Source organism: Ictidomys tridecemlineatus, chromosome 5, assembly GCF_052094955.1.
Source record: "Ictidomys tridecemlineatus isolate mIctTri1 chromosome 5, mIctTri1.hap1, whole genome shotgun sequence".
Lineage (NCBI taxonomy): Eukaryota > Metazoa > Chordata > Mammalia > Rodentia > Sciuridae > Ictidomys > Ictidomys tridecemlineatus.
This window is the reverse complement of record NC_135481.1, coordinates 174,702,357-174,720,799: the sequence shown is the minus strand read 5'-3', so window position 1 is coordinate 174,720,799 and position 18,443 is coordinate 174,702,357. Positions and strand designations below refer to the sequence as shown.

General features: G+C 53.6%; 1 protein-coding gene across 4 annotated transcripts; it reads left to right on the top strand.

Annotated features, from left to right (window-relative positions):
• The first annotated feature begins 5,613 nt into the window (after positions 1-5,613).
• On the top strand, positions 5,614-17,899 carry Fam110a (family with sequence similarity 110 member A). 4 transcript variants are annotated; one of them, XM_078051562.1, is made up of 3 exons: positions 5,670-5,805; positions 11,569-13,577; positions 16,337-17,899. In XM_078051562.1, exon 3 carries the CDS (start codon positions 16,433-16,435, stop codon positions 17,318-17,320), a length of 888 nt encoding a protein of 295 aa, XP_077907688.1. In that variant the 5' UTR covers positions 5,670-5,805; positions 11,569-13,577; positions 16,337-16,432; the 3' UTR covers positions 17,321-17,899. The 4 variants fall into 4 exon arrangements, with proteins under 4 accessions (XP_040130029.1, XP_005320619.1, XP_077907688.1 ...); XM_040274095.2 differs by lacking the exon at positions 11,569-13,577 and having other exon boundaries at positions 5,614-5,867; XM_005320562.5 differs by lacking the exon at positions 11,569-13,577 and having other exon boundaries at positions 5,664-5,805.
• The last annotated feature ends 544 nt before the right edge of the window (positions 17,900-18,443 follow it).

Here is an 18,443-nt window from a genome sequence, read left to right as displayed (position 1 = left end):
TCAGGCCCGACCTTTGGCCTCTGACCTCTCTCGCCCCGCAGGCTGGAGGTGGGGGAGGGGAGAGCCCCAACCCCACCCCGGGCGCGGCCCCAGCCCTGCTTTCTGTTCCCCGCCATCTGCCCGCTCCCGCTGGGCCACCTGCTCCACGCCAGGCCACCTCCCCCTTCCCGTCCCTTCCCTCTTTCTTTTCCTCCCTCCCTCCCCTCCCCCTCCCCCCTCCCCTCCCTCCCCCTCCCTCCCCCTCCCCCTCTCCCTTCCCCCTCTCTCTCTCCCCTCCCCCCCTCTCCCCTCCCCCCTTCCTTCAGTGCTGGCACATGCCGGGCAAGGGCTCTACACCGCCCCCCCCAGCCCCCCACCCTTTCTGAACCTCGGTTCCCCACGTGTCGAACGTGGCTTTCCCAAAGGCGCCCCGCTTCTCTCCACTGAGGTCCTTGTCGCCATAGTCAGGATCCTCTGTTCTATGGGTGGCTTAAGGTTCTTTAAGTGAATTTATTTTCCTTTCCTCAAAAAATATAATCGAAAAAAAAGTTTTATACCAGCTCTGTAGATGGAAAGTCAATATCACCTGCCAGGGTTAGAAAATATTGGAATGGAAATGAGTCGTGTCTAGAAAATGCAAAACTCTAGAGAAGGACAACAGATGAGTGACCAGCAGGGTAGGAAGGAGGGGGAATTGTCAAGGGGGGGGAAGGGAAGTTTGGGGGGTCATGGATATTGGTTCTTGTTATGATGGAGGTCAGAGATTATAGGTTTGTCAAAAATCACCCTAGTGGGCTTTTTATTTTTGTACCAGAGATTGAACCCAGGGAAGCTTTATCCTTGAGCTGTATCTCCAGCCCTTTTTATTTTTTATTTTGAGACAGGATCTCACTAAGGATAGTGTCTAGGGTCTCAGATAAGTTGCTGAAGCTGGCCTTGAACTTGCCATCCTCCTGCCTCAGCCTCCTGAGTTGCTGGGTCACAAGCATGTGCCATTGTGCCTGGCTTGCCCTATTTGTAGCCTTAAAATTAGAGAATTTTATTGCATGCACAATTCACTTTTAAAAAAGAAACAAAAATTCCACCTTAGCTCCAAATCTGAGGCTGCTTATCTGTTAAAATTAGCCACTGTGGGAGAGCAACTCACAGAGGAACACAGATTGGTCCCTTCCCTTCCCTGAGGAAGCCTGGAATAACACAATTAAGTAAGATGTAAATCCAGTTCTTTATTGTACTGGCCACATCGCAAGGTCTCAAGAGCCACACAGGCCTTGGGTACCATGTTGGCGGACGTCAAGCATTCCATCCTCCCAGAAAGTTCTGGGAGAGGATTTTCTTGACGCTTCCACTTGAAAACCATCATCCCTCCCTTCCCCTGCTTCTGGAAGCACTGGGTTTGACCTCAGCTCTGTGTCTTTCCACTCTGACTTCTTATGTGCGCCCGATGCCAGATGGTGGAAGCTTCTGCTTTCTGTAATTCTTTCTGAGAGCCCAGGGTGGCGGGATCCCAGGGCTTTAGACTGCAGGATTCTAAGGATCCGAAGCCCTCTGGATCAAACATTTCCAGAGGTTCAGATTCAAACCTCATTCTTTGCTCCTGGGCGGTGGAAGTCCCAGGATTTGGAGAGCTGCCAAGGCCCCACTGGGGCTGTTCCTCTCTGAGGCTCAGGCCTGTCGCTACCCACCCCCACCCCAAGACTGTTTACCCCCTCAATCTGTGCTCAGTGACCTCAGGTGAGTGTGTGGGATCTCTGGGGATCTGGGCAGGAAGCCCCACAGTTGCTTTATACAGTCCTGTGTTAGGGATTCAGCATGTGTCCCCAAAGTTCATATATTGTAGCATTAACCTCCAGTGTGGTGGTGACTGAAGATGGGACCTTCAGGAGGTGATTAGGGTTAGGTGAGATCCTGGGGACCAGCCTTCATGATGGGATTAGCAGCCTTACAAGAAGAGTGGGAGGAGGCTCTGCCCCCCACCCCCACTCACCCCAGTCTGCAGCTCCTGGCTGCTGGGCACCTGCTACCCAGCCAGGCACCAACCTCCCTTGCCCAGCCTTCAGATGAAACCGCACAAGAGACCCTGGGAGAGTCCCAAGGGCCACCTTCGCCATTGCCCCATGGTCAGGTGGTGAGCTTGGGACTGTCCTCCCCCAGTGCCCTCCTCCTCCTCCTCTTCTCCTTTTCCTCTTCTTTCTTTCAGTAGACATACTACAGTAGATAGTCTTGTTAGGTCTTTTGAGTCTGCACTAATTGCTTTGGGTCAGTTTCTGAAAGCAAAGTACTGACCTCTTGATACAGCATTTAAATTTGTTTGGTCTTGTTTGGAAATATGACTGTCATCTTCCAGAAGGGGCATCTCCATCTCATGTCCACCCGCCGGTTCAGAGGGACATGTCTGGAATGAATTGTCTTTGACTCTGCTGCCTTGTTTCTTTTCTCATGGATTATCTGAAATGTGTCTTATGCTTTTAAAAATACGCTATATGTTTTCAAGGCACAAAATCCCAAAGATATAAAACCTATGTTGTAAAAGCTTTTATCCCTCCCCGTTCCCTTGTCACCTCTAATTGCCACCAAGGAATCAGTTTCTGTTGGGTCCTCCCAGAAAAGATCAGACATGAGTTAACACTTGCACCCTTTAAATCAAATAAATCAAAACAGAACAGAACCCCGAGGTGCACGGGGTGCACGGGAGATGGGGAGCGGTCATCTGAGCTGATTCCATCTTGGTTTCGAAGGAGTGGAATGAAGAGTGCCAAGGTCAGGTTCCGGAGGAGGCAGGACCCACACTCTGAACCACAGGCCTGTCAACTGGGCGAGTGCTGCTGCTACTCATGTGCTGGGTCAGGATAAAGCCACCACGACGTCCAGCATCCTGGCCTAAGTCAATAGGACGTGTCAAGTTCCTCAGCAAACAACCTGTTATCCAAGTCAGTTAATGACAGTTGGCTCACCTTCTTATTATCTGGACTCTCTTTTCCCACGGCGATGCTTTGAATCACTCTGAATTCACAGCAGGTGTTTGTACCAACTCCTTGGACACTGGGGACATCTCTCACATGCCGTTGGCACACAAAGATGCCCAGCGTCCTAGAATCGAAATGTGTGCCCAAATGTCGTCTCTTCCTGTGGCCTAACCTGGGGTCCTGGAGGCCACCCCTTCTGCCCTCTATCTGCTTCACCTTCTTCATCTGGAAGTGAACCTGGGTTTTTGTTTTGTGTTGTTTGTTGTTTGCCCAGGAAGAGACATCCTTTGCGCAAGTGTCAGCAGGGCTTTGATCCAGACATCTCAACCATCTCCCAAGCCCTGATTTCAATTATACTCCTCGGAGAAGAATCCAGTCAACACCACTGTTGCTGTTCCCGTTTAGCAACAGGGAGGCTGAGATCTGCAGGGCACCTAGGGCTGTGTTTGCCAAAGTAGGATATTTTAACCTCGCTCTGTTGAGTACACCGCCTACTTCACTCCACATCGGGTGATGTCGGGGCAGGTGTGAGCGCGTGGGACAGCTAGCTCAGAGGATTTGGGCAGCTGAGTGGAGCTTATTTGTATGGTTTCTGATAGGGAACTGACCAATGCAGGGAACATGGTGGGAACATGAAGCTAAGGAACAGCTCTATACCCAGGGCCGACTGTGCTGGCCCTCACTTGCTTTCTTTGAAGAAGCAATTTACCTGCAGCCCTGCCCGGCCTCAGTCAATAGGACATGTCCCATTCCTCAGCAAACAACCTGCTATCTGCTGGAGAAATGCAGGCTTGAAATGCCAGTAAACACACAAGTTACCCTGAAGGGGACACTTTTGTGACTTTTACACAGACCAGGTTCCAAAATTCTGGGAAATAAGGATGATTCCCTTTAACCATAAAATCTGTTAGAATAAGTTCTAATTAGAACCCGTCAGCAAGGACCAAAGGGACCTAGAGTTATCCTGCATCTTTACCATGTAGAGTGGGGACTTGAAATCGGACGTCATCCTGTTGTCAGTCAAAAGTCAAAAAGTGGACCTGGGTGGGGCTCTCAGGAATCTTCCATGGGATCCCCAATAAAACTGGAAAGCAGGAAGGGTCCAGTGTCCTTCTGAGAGGACCCGCTCCTTCCCTTGAGAGTGTCCCCTTTTCCCATCACCTTTTCCTCCCACAGTCAGGGATTGAACCCAGGGGCCCATAACCACTGAGCCGCACCCCCAGCCCTTTTTATTTTTATTTATTTTTTATTTGGAGACAAGGTCTCATTAAGTTGCTTAGAGCTTTGCTAGGTTGTTGAGGCTGGCTTTGAACTCACGTTCCCATCCCTTCTATTAAACTGTGCCTACTGCTCTCAGTGACACATCTGAAATCTTTCCAGCATGATGGCAAGAACTGGTAAGAGAGGACCTCTGTGGCTGCCTCAGCGCTGGGGCAGACTTTTGACCCGCAAGTTTCCTGTCATTTTTGTGACTATTCACATTTTTACTAACTGACCTGTTATAGGAATGGCTTCAGGAAAACCTCCACTGAACTCAACTTAATGTTGTGATGCAAAGGTGCAGAGTCAGAGGTCGCATCTCAGTGCAGATGCATATGATCTTACAATGCCCGGTCCCAGGCCTGAAATGTCAGCATGGAGCTGGAAGCTGGTGTGTGGAGAGTGTTCCATGAGTGTGTCAGTCCCATGGAACTAATAAACATCATGTTATTTTTCTAGGTTTTTATGATGTTTTTGAAATTTTGTCATTTGGGAGTTTCTTTTCTCTTTTTAACCAACTCTTCATTTGTTACTTAAATTCATACTTTTAATTTTGTATTTCTTTTCTTAAAGAAGTCCTCCTATCATGGATGATTATCCATATGTTCACAGGATATTTTGGTTATGTATTTAATTATATTTATGCTGTACATAGAGCTTTGAAACAGATTTTAAATGTAATACTTCCTTACCATTTCTTCATATCTTTAAATGTCCTCTAACTGCATCATTTTTAACGGCTGCATAATATGTCTCATTGGAAAGTGGGAATAATTAAATGTACTATCTCAGAGGGTTATATCATGAGCACTGACGAGAGTTGTCATGTAGAGCTACCGGATATGTAAAAAAACTCAATTAACTTAGCTCTTCCACAGGTCAGACTTACGTATATATAATCAATCCCCTTTTGATGGACATTGGAGTTGTTTCCATGATGAACAACGCTGGGCAATGTTAATTTTTGGTCATATCGTTTGTCGTTTCTCTGCAAATTTCGGGACAGCGGGATACACACGTTTTAAAACTTGCTTATCATTGTGCAGTTAAGAAAATGGAGAGGGGAAGGGGCTTGCCCGAGGTCACTTAGCTAGTTGTTAAGTTGAGACTGGGAACTAGTCCCCGGCCCCTGACTAGTACCTCTTCCAGCAGAGGAAGTCCCAGCTGGAAGAGGGGGAAGGAGAAGAAAGGGAAAGAACCCGGCGCTGCCGCAGAATCCGCGCGGCGGGAAGAGGCTGGAGCCAGATGGGCGGGGCCAGGCGGGCTGCCGGGTCGCGGCGCCGGCTTCACGCGGCCGAAGCTAAGCGGTTGCCCGGCAACCGGGACGGCGCGGCGTTCGAACGGAAGCGAGGAACCAATCAGGAAGTCCGGGGCGAACCATTCCGGCGACGGGGGGGGGGCACGCTCACTTCCCCTTCCTCCGCTCGGGCGGGGCCGTCGGGCAGCCGGGGCCACCTGCTCCGTCGGGGGCGGAGGGCTTCCCGGAGGAAGCCGCTGGGTCCCACGCGGCGCTGGGGCCTCCGCCTCTCGCCAGGTCCGAGCTGTCAGCCTCTCCAGTGCCCGCGACGGAGCAGCCGGACACGCCTAGCGCGGGCTCCAGGTGAGCGCGCGGTGCCGCGGGTGCGAGCCCGGGTCCGAGGCCCTTCACCGAGCGCCTGCTGGGTACGTGGTCCCCGCGCAGCCCCCGCGTCCTGAGTCACAGTGGGGACGCCGAGGCTGAGGCAGAGCCCTAGGCCTTGAGGAGCCACCGGGTGTCCCCGTCCTTCCGCGTCACCTCACAGCCACTGGTGTGGAGAGACCCCAAGACAAGTGGTGGCCACTTTCTGAGCTCCTGAGGACAGGGGCGCGGCTCCTGGAACCCTGGCTGGATCCTCCATGCCCCGGCCCCACCCCGTACCGTCCTTGGGATACCCCTTCTGACACCCGTTTTCCTTCCCCAGCAGCTGGACTCGGGAGTTCGCTTGAGACCCTTGCCCCTAGAGGGTCCCAACTCAGGGTTCATTTGACCCTTGTCCCTAGAGGGCCCCTCTTTGGAGATCAGACGAGGCTGACGTTTCTGGGCTAGATTCTGGGTGGGTGGGCAGCAGATTCCAAGGCTCTGCAAGTCGCTGCTGGCCTCTTGGGAGTCTGCCCCGGGTTGGTGGAAGGTGGGTTGGGACAGTCTCTAAACCAGAGCCACTGGTCATCAGAGACTTTGGAGTGGGGATTGAGGCTTGGACCCTCCCAGGGTGGAGCATCTAATTTAGGTTTGACTCTGCTCAGCCTCCTGGGTATGCCCCTCCCTGCAGGTTACTATTGTAGGTCTCCTTTTGTAGGTGGGGGCTATCACAGACTTGGCCACGCAGGGGTTGGCTCTCAGTCTGTCTTGCTTTCATCTTTGAGGCTTTGACCCATAGACTTATAGGATTTGAATGTCCTGCATCTCTCCCGAAGGGAATTCTTATCCTCTCCTCTGTACACTCCCCCTGGCTTTGGGGAGAGGAACTTGGACACTCAGGAAGAAATCAAGCCACATTCATTCATTCTTTCAACAAATGCCTGTTGACTTCATAGGATCTGGTCTCTTGGCCCGCTTTGCTTTTCTCAGTAATATCTGCTCCACCTTATGCCCTATATACTTTGTCTATTAGCCACTGGAATGTGATGCAGGGCAGGGGCAGGATGAGGCAAGTTAGCACAAAATCTAGGGAGCCCCAAACCTTGGTAATCAAGGTAACTTGATTAACTGGCATCTGCTGACCATTTGCTGTGCGTTCTGCTGGTGGGAGGTCAAGTCAAACAGCCTCTGTGGAGCGCAGCCCTTCTTCCCCCATCTCTGTTCACAGTTATAAGTGCATCCCCTGATTCAGCTGTCCCACTTCTAGACAATGCTATAGGTGCAGTAATGCTGCACCTGCAGTGTGGTTTGTAACAGATGCACAGAACAGATGGATGCTAAGCTGCATGGCACAGGGGCTGATGGGAAATAATTGGACGCTGTGTATGTACTGATGTGGCATCAAGAACAACATATATACTGAGTCAAAGAGCAAGTGAAAACAATATGCACAGCATGATACTGTATGTCTAGGAGAAAGAATGTATGTCCCTACTCGCTTGCGTGTGCCTCAGGTTTCTCTGGAAGGGTACACAACTGTCTGTCTCAGTGGTGCCCGTGAGGAGGAGGGCTGGGGACAGAGGTGGGAGGGAGTTGATTGTTTGGCTTTTTTAAACTTTATTCCCTTTAAAGTTTTTGAGTTTTGAAACATGTGCATTGAAAAAAATCATTAAATATTTATATTTAGTGATTAAGTATAAATAAAATTATGAGATCACTGCCCTGTCTGTGATCTGTCACTGACTTGCTATGTGACTTTGGCAAGTTTCTTCACATCTCTGGGCTGAGATAAAACACCATGATGATGAGGTCAGGCCTAGGCAGAGGGCACTCTAGGACAGGAAGTGGGCTTGGCTCTGGCTCTGTCTCACCCCCACCTTCCCTCCTGTGTGCCAGGTCCCTCCCCAAGGTCTAGCCTGTGATTTCTCCCTCATCCAGACTCCGTTCAAGGCTCCTTTCCCATTTTGCAACCTCAGGTGCAAACTGAGGCCCAGAATATTGAGTTGTGGAGGTGGGCCCATGGGTGGCCCAGGCAGGAGCTCAGTGCCTGAGGCTTCCACACCCACACCCCTCCCACAGCCTGCTCATCTCTCCCTTCCTGAGGTTTGTGCAGGGTTGCTCTGGGCACGGCTGACTGCTGGGCAGGCCAGGACAGGAGCGTCAGGAAGACTCCAGAAATAGCCTGGGACCTGGCATGGCCCTGGAGGATGCCCAGCGGGTGTCTCTGACCTGGACAGCTGGGCTGAAATGGAGCTGGGCTGCCCCACTGGCTGGCCCCTGTGCATTGCCTGGAGCCTTCCTGATCCTCCTCTGGGGCAGGCAAGGGCCTCCCTGTCACTACCCAGTCTGGGCCAGAAGGAGAGAAGCAGGTGGAGGGAAGGGGGAGGGGAGGGTGTAGAGTGTCATAAAAATGACAAACATCAGAAGCCACACCTCCCAGCCTTGAAAGAAGGGCGAAAATCACTAATACCTCCTGAGCACTTACTGTGTACTCGGGACTCTACAAGTATGAACACATTTCATTCCCTCATCTTCTTGTGGAGTCGCTGCTGATACCATTTCTGTCTTGCAGAGGGACAGTGCGAGAGGGGTTTAAAACTTGCACAAGGTCACCTAGAAGTGGAATTCGAATCTAGAAAGCCTGTGGAGTTCCAGATTGCACGCTTTTGCTCTCCCATTTGCTTCTATATAAAACTGACCACCTTAACTGCTTTTTAAGTGGTGCAGTTCAGTGACATTAGGTACATTCACATTTTGTTGAAAGTATCAACACCTTCCACCACCAGAACTTTTCCCAAACTGAAACTCCATGCCCAATAACACTGACTTCCCATTTCCTACATTTAAAAAAAATATATATATATATATATTTTAATAATAGATGGACATAATACCTTTATTTTATTTTTATGTGGTGCTAAGAATTGAACCCAATGCCTTATGTGCGAGTGCTCTACCACCGAGCCCCAGCCCCAGCCCTGATTTCCTCCATTTTTAATATATATATCTCACCACATTTTGCTTATCCCTTCCTTCATTCATTGATGGGCACTTGGGTCTCTTCCACCTTTTTTTTTTTTTTTTGTGGGTACTGGGGATTGAACTCAGGAGCACTCAACCACTAATCCACATCCCCAGCCTTATTTTCCTAGTTTTAAAAAATTATTAATTAATTAAAATTAGATATGTATGCAGCAGAATGCATTTTGATTCATTGTACACAATTGCAGCACAACTTTTCATTTCTGTGGTTGTACACGATGTAACATCATACCATATGTACCTATGGTAATGATGTCCATCTCATTCCACCATCTTTCCTGCCTGAATATTCCCTCTTCACCCCTCCCTCACCTTTGCCCAATCAAAGTTTCTCCACACGCCCTCCCCCCATTATGGATCAACATTCACTTATCAGGGAGAACATTCAGCCTTTGGTTTTTTGGGATTGGCTTACTTCGCTTAGCATGGTATTCTCCAACTCCACCCATTCTTCTGCAAATGCCATTTTTATTCCATTTTAATGCAGAATAATATTCCATTGTGGGTATATATACTGCAGTTTCTTTATCCATTCATCTACTGAAGGGCATCGAGGTTGGTTCCACAGTTTAGCTATTGAGCTGCTATGAACATTGATGTGGCTGCATCACTATCGTGTGCTGATTTTAAGTCCTTCGGTATAGATTGAGGAGTGGGATAGCTGGGTCAAATGGTGCTTCCATTCCAAGTTTTCCAAGGAATCTCCACACTGCTTTCCAAAGTTGTTGCACCAATTTGCAGTCCCACCAGCAGTGTATGAGTGTGCCTTTCCCCCACATCCTCGCCAACACTTATTGTTGTCTGTACTCTTAATGGCTGCCATTCTGAATTACTAGAAATGTTGAACATTTTCTCATATATTTGTTGATTGAATGTATATCTTTTTCTGAGAATTGTCTGTTCAGCTCCTTAGCCCATTTATTGATTGGGTGGGGTTTTTGTTTGGTTTGTTTTAGTGTTAAGTTTTTTCGTTCTTTATATATCCTGGAGATTGGTGCTCTATCTGACATGCGTGTGACAAAAATTTGGTCCCAAAATGTAGGCTGTCTCTTCACCTCATTGATTGTTTCTTTTGTGGAGAAGAAGCTTTATAGTTTGAGTCCATCCCCCAGCCCTATTTTGTATTTTATTTAGAGACAGGATCTCACTGAGCTGCTTAGCACTTCACCGTTACTGAGGCTGGCTTTGAACTTGCGATCCTCCTGTCTCAGCCTCCTGGGCCACTGGAGCCTCTTTCACCTTTTAGTGATGTAATAATGATGCTATGGGCGAGGGTGTACAGATACTCCTTTAAGTCTCTGTTTTGATTTTTTGGGGTATACACTCAGAAGCAGAATTGAGGGATGATACTATGGCAATTTTCTGTTTAATTTTTTTTTCTTTTTGGTATTGAGGATTGAACCCAGGGGTGCTTGACCAATGAGCCACATCCTCAGCTCTTTTTATATTTTATTTAGAGACAGGGTCTCCCTAAGTTACTTAGGGCCTTGCTGAGGTTGGCTTTGAACTCAGTCCTCCTGCCTTGGCTTCCCAAGCAGCTGGGATTACAGAGCGCGACATTGCGCATGCTGTTATTTTATTTATTTATTTATTTATTTTTTGAGGAACTGCATACTGGTTTTCCCAGCACTGTACCATTTTAGATCCCCAAAACCAGTGCGCAAGGGTCTAATTTCTCCAGGTCCTCATCAACCCTTGGTGTTGTCTGTTGGTATATTTTTGGATAATGACTGTCCTAATGGCTGTAAGGTGGTGTCTCCTGGCTTTGATTTGCATTTGCCTAGTGATAGGTGCTTTGAGCATCTTGTCTTGTACTCCTGGCTGCTTGTGTGTCTGTGGAGGGTGTCTGGTCAAAGCACTCCCTGGTCCTACTGTTCCCGTGCTGCTCTTTGACTTGCCGTCTCTGCAGCTGTGCTCGCTGTTCTGGGCTGATGGAGGCCTCGCCCAGGAGCTGAGCCCTGGAGACCTGCGGGATGGGACAGTGAGCACAGCTCACACCTTGGTGGCAGTTGCCACACACAGGCCTCGTGTTGGGTGGGAGTCACTGTTGGACCCTGGGTGACCGTGGGGAAACTGAGGCGTGGGACGGCGAGGAACTTACTGAGGTCTCAGCTAGTTGCTGATGGGCTGGGACTGGAGCCCAAGCAGGTTGGTTCTGGAGTCCCTGCGGCACCAACAGAGGGGACAGGGCTGGGCGGGTGGGGCGCTGCCCACAGCAGAGGGTTTTGGTTGGGTTGGTGTCCGTGGAGGAAGAAACGGGCTTGACCAGCAGTGGCCAGGGTCCCCCTGCAGTGGAGGAGACCTGGGGCCAGGGGGCAGGTCTGGGAAGGCCAGCCGCAAGGTGGGGGTGGGAGGGGCTGGTGGCGAGGGGCCTGGTCGCTTTGTTCCCTCCCACAGGTAATTATTAATTATAAAGGGAAACTTTATAAATATAAAAATGTTCCAGGGGAAACCTGGCTGGCATTTCCTCGCCCAGTTAATCAGTCATCGCTGAGGACAAACTGCTGTCAGACGCTCCTGACAGGATGCACCAAAGTCACAAGAGCACTTCCGTGTCATTCCTGACCGCCTTTTGGTTTATTCCCGTCTTCATTTTTAACTGAGGTGCGACTGACAAGCAGAGAAGCTGTGTGCATTTAATGTGCTCATCTAGATGGTGGCCCAGCTCCCAGTTCAGCCCCTTGGCTGAACGTCACTCTGTTTCCTCTTGTGTTTGGTCTCCAGAGGGAGAAAATATGGAAGGGTGTGGCGGAGCCCAGTGGGAGCGACACATAAATGAACATCTAAAGTGACCGGGTGTGTGAATGCTTGGAAGGGAAGAAAAGGGGTGAGTGCACTGGTAGAAGCTGCTTGGGGTGGGCATAGAGGCCTCTCTGAGAAGCTGGCATTTGAAGTGAGATCTGAGGTTATGGAGTGAGAGATTGCAGACAGGGAGCAAGTGGCGCAAAGGCCCTGAGGCAGGAAAGAACTCGGCACCTTCAGGGCCAGCAGGGTGGGCTCTGTGGCTGGAGTGGGAAAGAGGCTGGCGATAAGGTGGGAGTGGTAAGCAAGTTCTCAGTCCTGGGGGGCTGGAGAGCTCCATCCTTGACCACAGAAAGGTTTCAGCCCAGCAGTGACGAGGTCTGGCTTGTTGGGAAAACATTGCCATTATTTTCCCCATTTTACAACTAAGGAAATTGGGGCCTGGAACTATAGCCTGGGTGTACTTCTGAAGGTGGCCATCCTTCTGGGACCCAGACAAAGAGGCTGTGGATTCTTTAGGGGTTCCTTGGGGGATACATCTGATGAGTGGCCAAAGCCCAAGGTTGCAAACTCTTCTTCCTCCCCCGGACCCCCCAACCCAAGCCTGGGCTCAAATCCTGGCTCTGCTGTTTGCCTGCTGTGTGGCCTTGAACAGGTGGCCTCACTTCTCTGTGCCTCAGTTTTCTTATCTGCAAAACAGGCATAATGGTAGTACCTGCCTCAGAAGAGTGAGAATGAGTGTGAGTGGGTGTGAGACAGGTAAGTGAACCTGTGTTGGAGTCTAGAACAGTGCCTGGAGCAGGGGCCAAGGGGAGGAGGCTGGCTCTTCCCTGTGTTGTGGGAATCCTCTGTTGCTCTGTGTCCTACTACCAGTGCCTCAGGGGTTCCTCTCCCTGTCACCTACTGCTGCCTCAGTGGAGGACCAAGCAGGGAGCCTGTGCGCCATTGTTGGGGGCAATGGTCTTACATCCAGTCCCCTAAAATTGAGGACTAGAGCAAAGCTGACTTCCTGCCTCCTAGTGCCCCCGCTCAGTTCTGGCCCAGCCTCACCCAGACACAGAAATGGACCCGACTCCTCTGGCCTTTCCCCCTCTGAGGCCTGCGGACACCTCTTTCCCTGGGCCTCGGGATCCCAGTGGAAAACAGCCTAATCTAGCACCCACCTGGGTGGCACAAGGGGCTCAGGGTGGCTGAGGGGACACAGCCATCGCCCTCTCAGTGCCCCAGCCTCTTCTGGAAAATAGGGTCACAGAGTGCCTGCCTCCCGGAGGCCTGGGGGTTTGAGTAACTGCGGTGCCTGGCCTTGAACTCCAGCACGGTCACTATTACGGCTCTGCCCATGTCTCCTGTTTTGACAAAGCCGCTGTGGGCATGCCCTGGCCCTTGGAGCTCACACTGGCCTGTCCCTCAATGTCCGAGTCTCCTCGTTCATAGACTAGAGGGGGCAGCAACCCCAGAGCTGCCGGGGAGAAGGAGTTGATCTGGGGGAAGTGCCCAGGTTGGTCGGCCTGGGGGACTGGGCGGAGGCTGGGACGCCTCAGTTTTCCATTCCTGCGTCCACTGGGGATAACAGTGGAGCTGACCTCATCGCGTCCCGTCCGGGAGGGAGCGTCAAGTGGGTTAATTAACCCAGGAAAGCCACTTTCGCAGCCCTGCACGGGGAAAGGACTCAGGGTGGCTGAGACTGAGGGGGGGCGCGGTTGGCCACCCCTAACCTCGGTGCTTCCTGGCAGCGTCAAAGGGGCTTGAACGTCGCCCCACGTGCTGTGGGCTGTCCCGAGGAGGAGCTCCCTGCCGTCCTGGCACCCAGCCAGCTGTCAGTGCGCTGGGGCTCGGCTCCAGCCCCTGCCTGGCTTACTTCCCCCTTTTGGGTAATACCCGGGCTGGCGGGTTCACCTGCCCGCAGCCACCGGAAGTTGCGCAAAGGCGGGTAACCTGAGCCCCAGGTGGGCCGGCAGGAGTGCAGCAACGGGCAGCAACAGCGCAGCCAGGTAGGTGCTGGCAGGGGTGGGAGAGGGTCCTCTGGCCCTGGTGGGGGCAACCCCCGTGCTCTTCCCTCCCCCATTGGCAGGGACCTCGAGGGCAGGTGCTCCCCTTCAGACTTAAAGGGGTCGCAGGACTCGTGTTGTCAGTCCCCTCATTTGAGATAAAGGTCGACCCAGGTTCAGAGAGGGCAGCCAGTTTTGGGTGTCACACAGCATGCCGCTTCACTAGAGGACTTCACTGCTAGAGGATTTCCCAGAAGTGAGGGGGAGCAGCTGCCAATCTTGGAACCCCGGTCTCCCCACCCATTCCATGGCCTCCTAAGGGTAACGCAGGCTGGGGAAGGAGAAGGGGCTGGGGAGCGTGGGCCAGGTGGCCTGCGAGGCCCAGGGAGGAGAAGGGTTTGTTGGGTTTTGTGGGCAGCATTCGAAAAATCCACGGGTGGGGCCTTGGGTGGTGGGAGGAGGCCACAGAGAGGACATAGTTCCACCTGGTGATTGGGGCCAAGGCTTCTCCTCACAGGGGTCACCGTGACAGGGGACTGTGCAGGTCTGCCCACCGATTAACCTCTGTTTTGTGCGCCTCTGTTCATGACCCTTGTGGAGCAGGCTTCTGGGGGCTGGTGTCTGATGTTCAGAGTCCTAACACAGGACAGTGAGTGGAGGGCCACCCTTTCCCCAGGTGCTGCAGACATTCTTGACCTGTCATCTCTTCTTCTCAGAGCGACCTGACTCCCCAGGGAGGTCTATTTTTAGCTGCAGGTCACAGATAAGGAAACCTGGTGTGTGGAGAGGCCGGTGACTTGCCCGAAGCCATCTCAGGGCAAGCACCAAGGTGGGTGGGTGAGCACCGGCCCTGGACCAGTGCTCCAAAGCTGGGCTTGGTGACTCGCTCAGCTGGAGGGGACCCTGGGGTCAGCAGGTTCGGTCAGAGGAAGTGGGTGTCAGAGTGGAGCTCCAGAGGGGCTTCTGACCTGGCCCTGCTCATCTGACCTCCTTCCTCCCCGCTTCCCAGTTGGTGCTTGGGAGGGATCCGCCTCTGCCACCAACGGGTTTGACTGGTTTGGGTGGCAGCAGCCGATGGGGAGTGGGGGAGCGGGGCAGAGTCTGGCCACCTCAACACAGCTGGGAGGGCCGCTCCTCCCTCAGACCTTCCTGGGGTTCCCTCCTGAGTGGGGCTGGCCTCCCCTTCCCACCTGCCCATTCCTTCTCCCTCCGGGGCAGCGCTGGCTGTGGGGCCAGCCGGGGAGGTTGTACTCCAACACTGCTGCTGAGGTCTCAAGCTGGAGACTGGGGTGAGGGGGAGCAGATATGTTCGCAGCCATGTTTTGTGTGTCCAGAATGGGCGGTGTTTTAAAATTCCGTATTACTGGAGATGCAGAGTTAAGAAAGTAGACTTTGCGTGCACTTGTGCCTTTCGTGCCTGCCGAGGGCTTGGGGTGTCCCTCTGTGCTTCATCTCCGTCTGCGTTCACACCTGGCTCCCGTGTACCTTTTGATTCAATGAATACTCACATGGGCTGCGAGCCGTACCTGAAGGTGAGCCTCCCGGTGCAGGGGCCACTGGCCACGCAGCTCTTGAGGACTTGAAATGATGCTATTGTGATTCAGGAGTTGAATTTAAGTTTTTATGTAATTTGAATTTTTGGTAAAGGTTGAATAGACCCATGGGGCTAGTGGCTACTTAATTGGACAGGGTCTAGATGGCCTGAACTGCAGATCCCTTTGGGGACCTAGACTAAATGCCTACCCTGTGTTTTGCAGATGAAAAGTTTTGGGACTTGGTAGGTGGATTTTCTTCTGCTCCATCTCCAAGGGCCCTGGAAGGACAGGGGAAAGTGGTGAACCTTGGGCCCTGGGTCTGTCTTGGAAACGGGGACAGGGCTAGTTTATCCCTGGGACATGAGGCCCTCATGTATGTACGAGTGGCCGTGTGGATACCTGTGCACTCAGGTGTGGGTCCTCTAGCCTGAGAGTGCCTGCCCTTCCAGCACCTGCTGGGTCCCCTGCTGGGTCCCCTGTACAGGGTCTGCTGGGTCCCTTGTACAGGGCTGTGTGACCTTGGAGCAGCATTACTCAGGGTTGACAGGATCATATCAGCCGGAGTCCCACACTGGAGGCTGACTGGTTCTGAACTCCTCTGGGGTAGGGGTGGGGATTTTCTGCTCCTCCCCTACAGCTCAGCTCCCACGCCTGGGGCATGGCGTGTCTAGGCAGGTGAATGGCACAGAGTAGCTTCCTGCCCGGGAGGGTGAGGGGTGGAGGTGGTACCAGGCTCCTGTGGGCAGTCCAGGTGCAGAGGGACTAGAGCCCTTTCTCTTGGTCACTTAATCTCAACACCCTTGTCACCAGCACCTCCCTGCTTGGAGGCAAGGCAGAGCCTGGATTAGCTTAAGCAAGTTGGTTGCCTCCCTGAACTTCAGTTTCCCCATCCACAAAATGGGACCATTGACAGGACGCTGAGGTTCCGCCTGCTGGTCCCGTCACAGAGCCTGGAGCCTGCTTTGCTCCCTTGAAGGTGGGCCTGGCCCTGTCTGTCTTCTCTTGACACCTTTTCTCTCTCTGCCAGGGCTGCTGCGGCCCTGCCAGAGGGAGGTGATATGGGTGGGGCAATGGGCCTTCAGCTGTTGCTCGCTGCCTGATGATTGGCTCCCGGCGGGGCGGGGCGTGGCCTTCAGCTTATAATAAGACGGGCGGGCGTCTCATCCTCGCGCAGCCGGGTGAGCCTTTGTCTGAGCGCGCTCTGCCCCTTCTCTTTCCTTTCCCCAGCCATTGCCGGCGTCCAGCTGCCAACTCTGTGCTGGGATCCCTGTCTCCCCTTTCTCTGGTCCGCCCCAACGCGTGCCCTCGGGGGATGTAGTGGCCATGCCGGTGGACACGCTGAGCCCCGCGGCGGCCGCCGCCCCCTCCTTACCTTTTCGCCTGCGGACCAAGGTTCCCGGCTACCTCCTGCGGAGGCCAGCGGACGGCGGAGCGCGGAAACCCAGTGCCGTGGAGCGCCTGGAGGCCGACAAGGCCAAGTACGTCAAGAGCCTGCACGTAGCGAACACCCGCCAGGAACCGGTGCAGCCTTTGCTGTCCAAACAGCCGCTCTTCAGCCCCGGGACTCGCCGCACGGTGCTCACGCCTAGCCGCCGCGCCCTGCCCGGCCCTGGTCGCCGGCCCCAGCTGGACCTGGACATCCTTAGCAGTCTCATCAATTTGTGTGACAGTCCTGTGTTACCTGCCGAGGCCAGCCGTACCCCCGGACGGGCAGAGGGAGCCTTCCAGCACCCCCCAGCCACACCTCCGCGCCCACCATCCAGCACAGCCGCGGTCCGCCGAGTGGACGTTCGCCCGCTGCCTGCCTCACCCGCCCGGCCTTGCCCATCACCTGGCACCACCGCCGCCTCCAGCCCAGGCCGGCCACCGGGTTTGCAACGCTCCAAGTCGGACTTGAGTGAGCGCTTCTCCAGGGCAGCTGCCGACCTTGAGCGCTTTTTTAACTTCTGTGGTCTGGATCCAGAGGAGGCGCGGGGGTTGGGGGTGGCCCACCTGGCACGGGCCAGCTCGGACATCGTGTCCCTGGCGGGGCCCAGTGCTGGGCCGGGCAGCTCTGAGGGGGGCTGTTCCCACCGCAGCTCTGCCACTGTGGAGGAGCGGACCCAGGAGCGGGTCCCCTATGGCGTGTCAGTGGTAGAACGCAATGCCCGCGTGATCAAGTGGCTCTATGGGTTGCGGCAGGCACGGGAGAGCCCAGCAGCCGAGGGCTAGCCCTCTAGGACTCGAAATTCACCACAGGACAGATCTTGGAGAGGCTCTTGGCCCTTGACCTCTCCTGCATCCTTTACCTGGGTCTCTGGACAGACCAGAGGCAGCTTCCTTGTTTGAACTTGGTGTAGAGGCAGAAGCTTCCACCTAGACCAGGATCCTCTGGCAAGGACTGATCCTGGAGAGGGTTGCTCTTGGCCTTGGACCCTCCTCCCTTCATACAAGGGTTCTGACATGGGCAAAACCCTTGCTTGGTTCCTGTGCTGGGGCTGGCATCTGGCCATTTAGCCCTCCCCATTGGGAGTGGGGGACCAAGGGATGTGCCAAGCCTGTCTACCCAGTGACTCTGTTTCCTCTTTCCTTCCTTGTCTTCTGTCCCTTGTTGACTTCCTCTTCCTTACCCAGTGGGCCCTGGCTTCCTGGGAACTCACCCTGGGGTGGCGGGTGGCCGGGAGGAAGGGGCCTATCTGCTGCTCTTCCTGCTCCTTGGCAGCTGGCCGAGGTGGGTAGGCTGCGGGGCCGGTTGGGGTCTGCACTGCTCTGACTTCCCTCCCTTTGGTTAATAAATGCTTGTTTCTTGAGGCTGGGCCTCAGACTCTTCTGTGTTCACAGGGGGAAGGCGGAGGAGCTTCGGAGTGAGGAGGTCAGTGGCTGGCTTGAGCTTGCCCCAGGGAGGGTCCTCAGAACGCCTTATTCATAGAGGAGGAGACAGATCCAGCCAGTGAGAGGGGACAGAGCTGGGACAGGACCACAGCCTTCCCCTGCACCAGGAAGTGGGCCGGTGGTAGAAGGCCTGGCAGCCTTGAATGTCCCCCCATCCCCACCCTGCCGAGTTCCCAAGGGGGCAGGACTCTCAGAGAGGGCAAGCACTGGATTCAGGGTCACATGGGCCACAGAGTGTGATGGGAAGTTGGAGTACTTGGAAGAGGAGGTACTTGAGGTGGACAGTATAGCATGGGTGGCCTTACCTCTAACTCTGGGTGATCCTGGATATACCAGTCCTCCTCCTGGGCCTCAGAGGGGGAGCCAGGGGGGCAGACCCTAGTTGGGACTGTGTTGTATTCTTGTATTCTGGGCCCTTCATGCTGTATCCTAATACTTGGGGGCCGGGCGGGAGGAGCTGGCC

Coding starts and splice junctions, on each gene's coding strand:
- Fam110a (XM_040274095.2), top strand. CDS start 16,433: ATGCCGGTGGACACGCTGAGCCCCGCGGCGGCCGCCGCCCCCTCCTTA.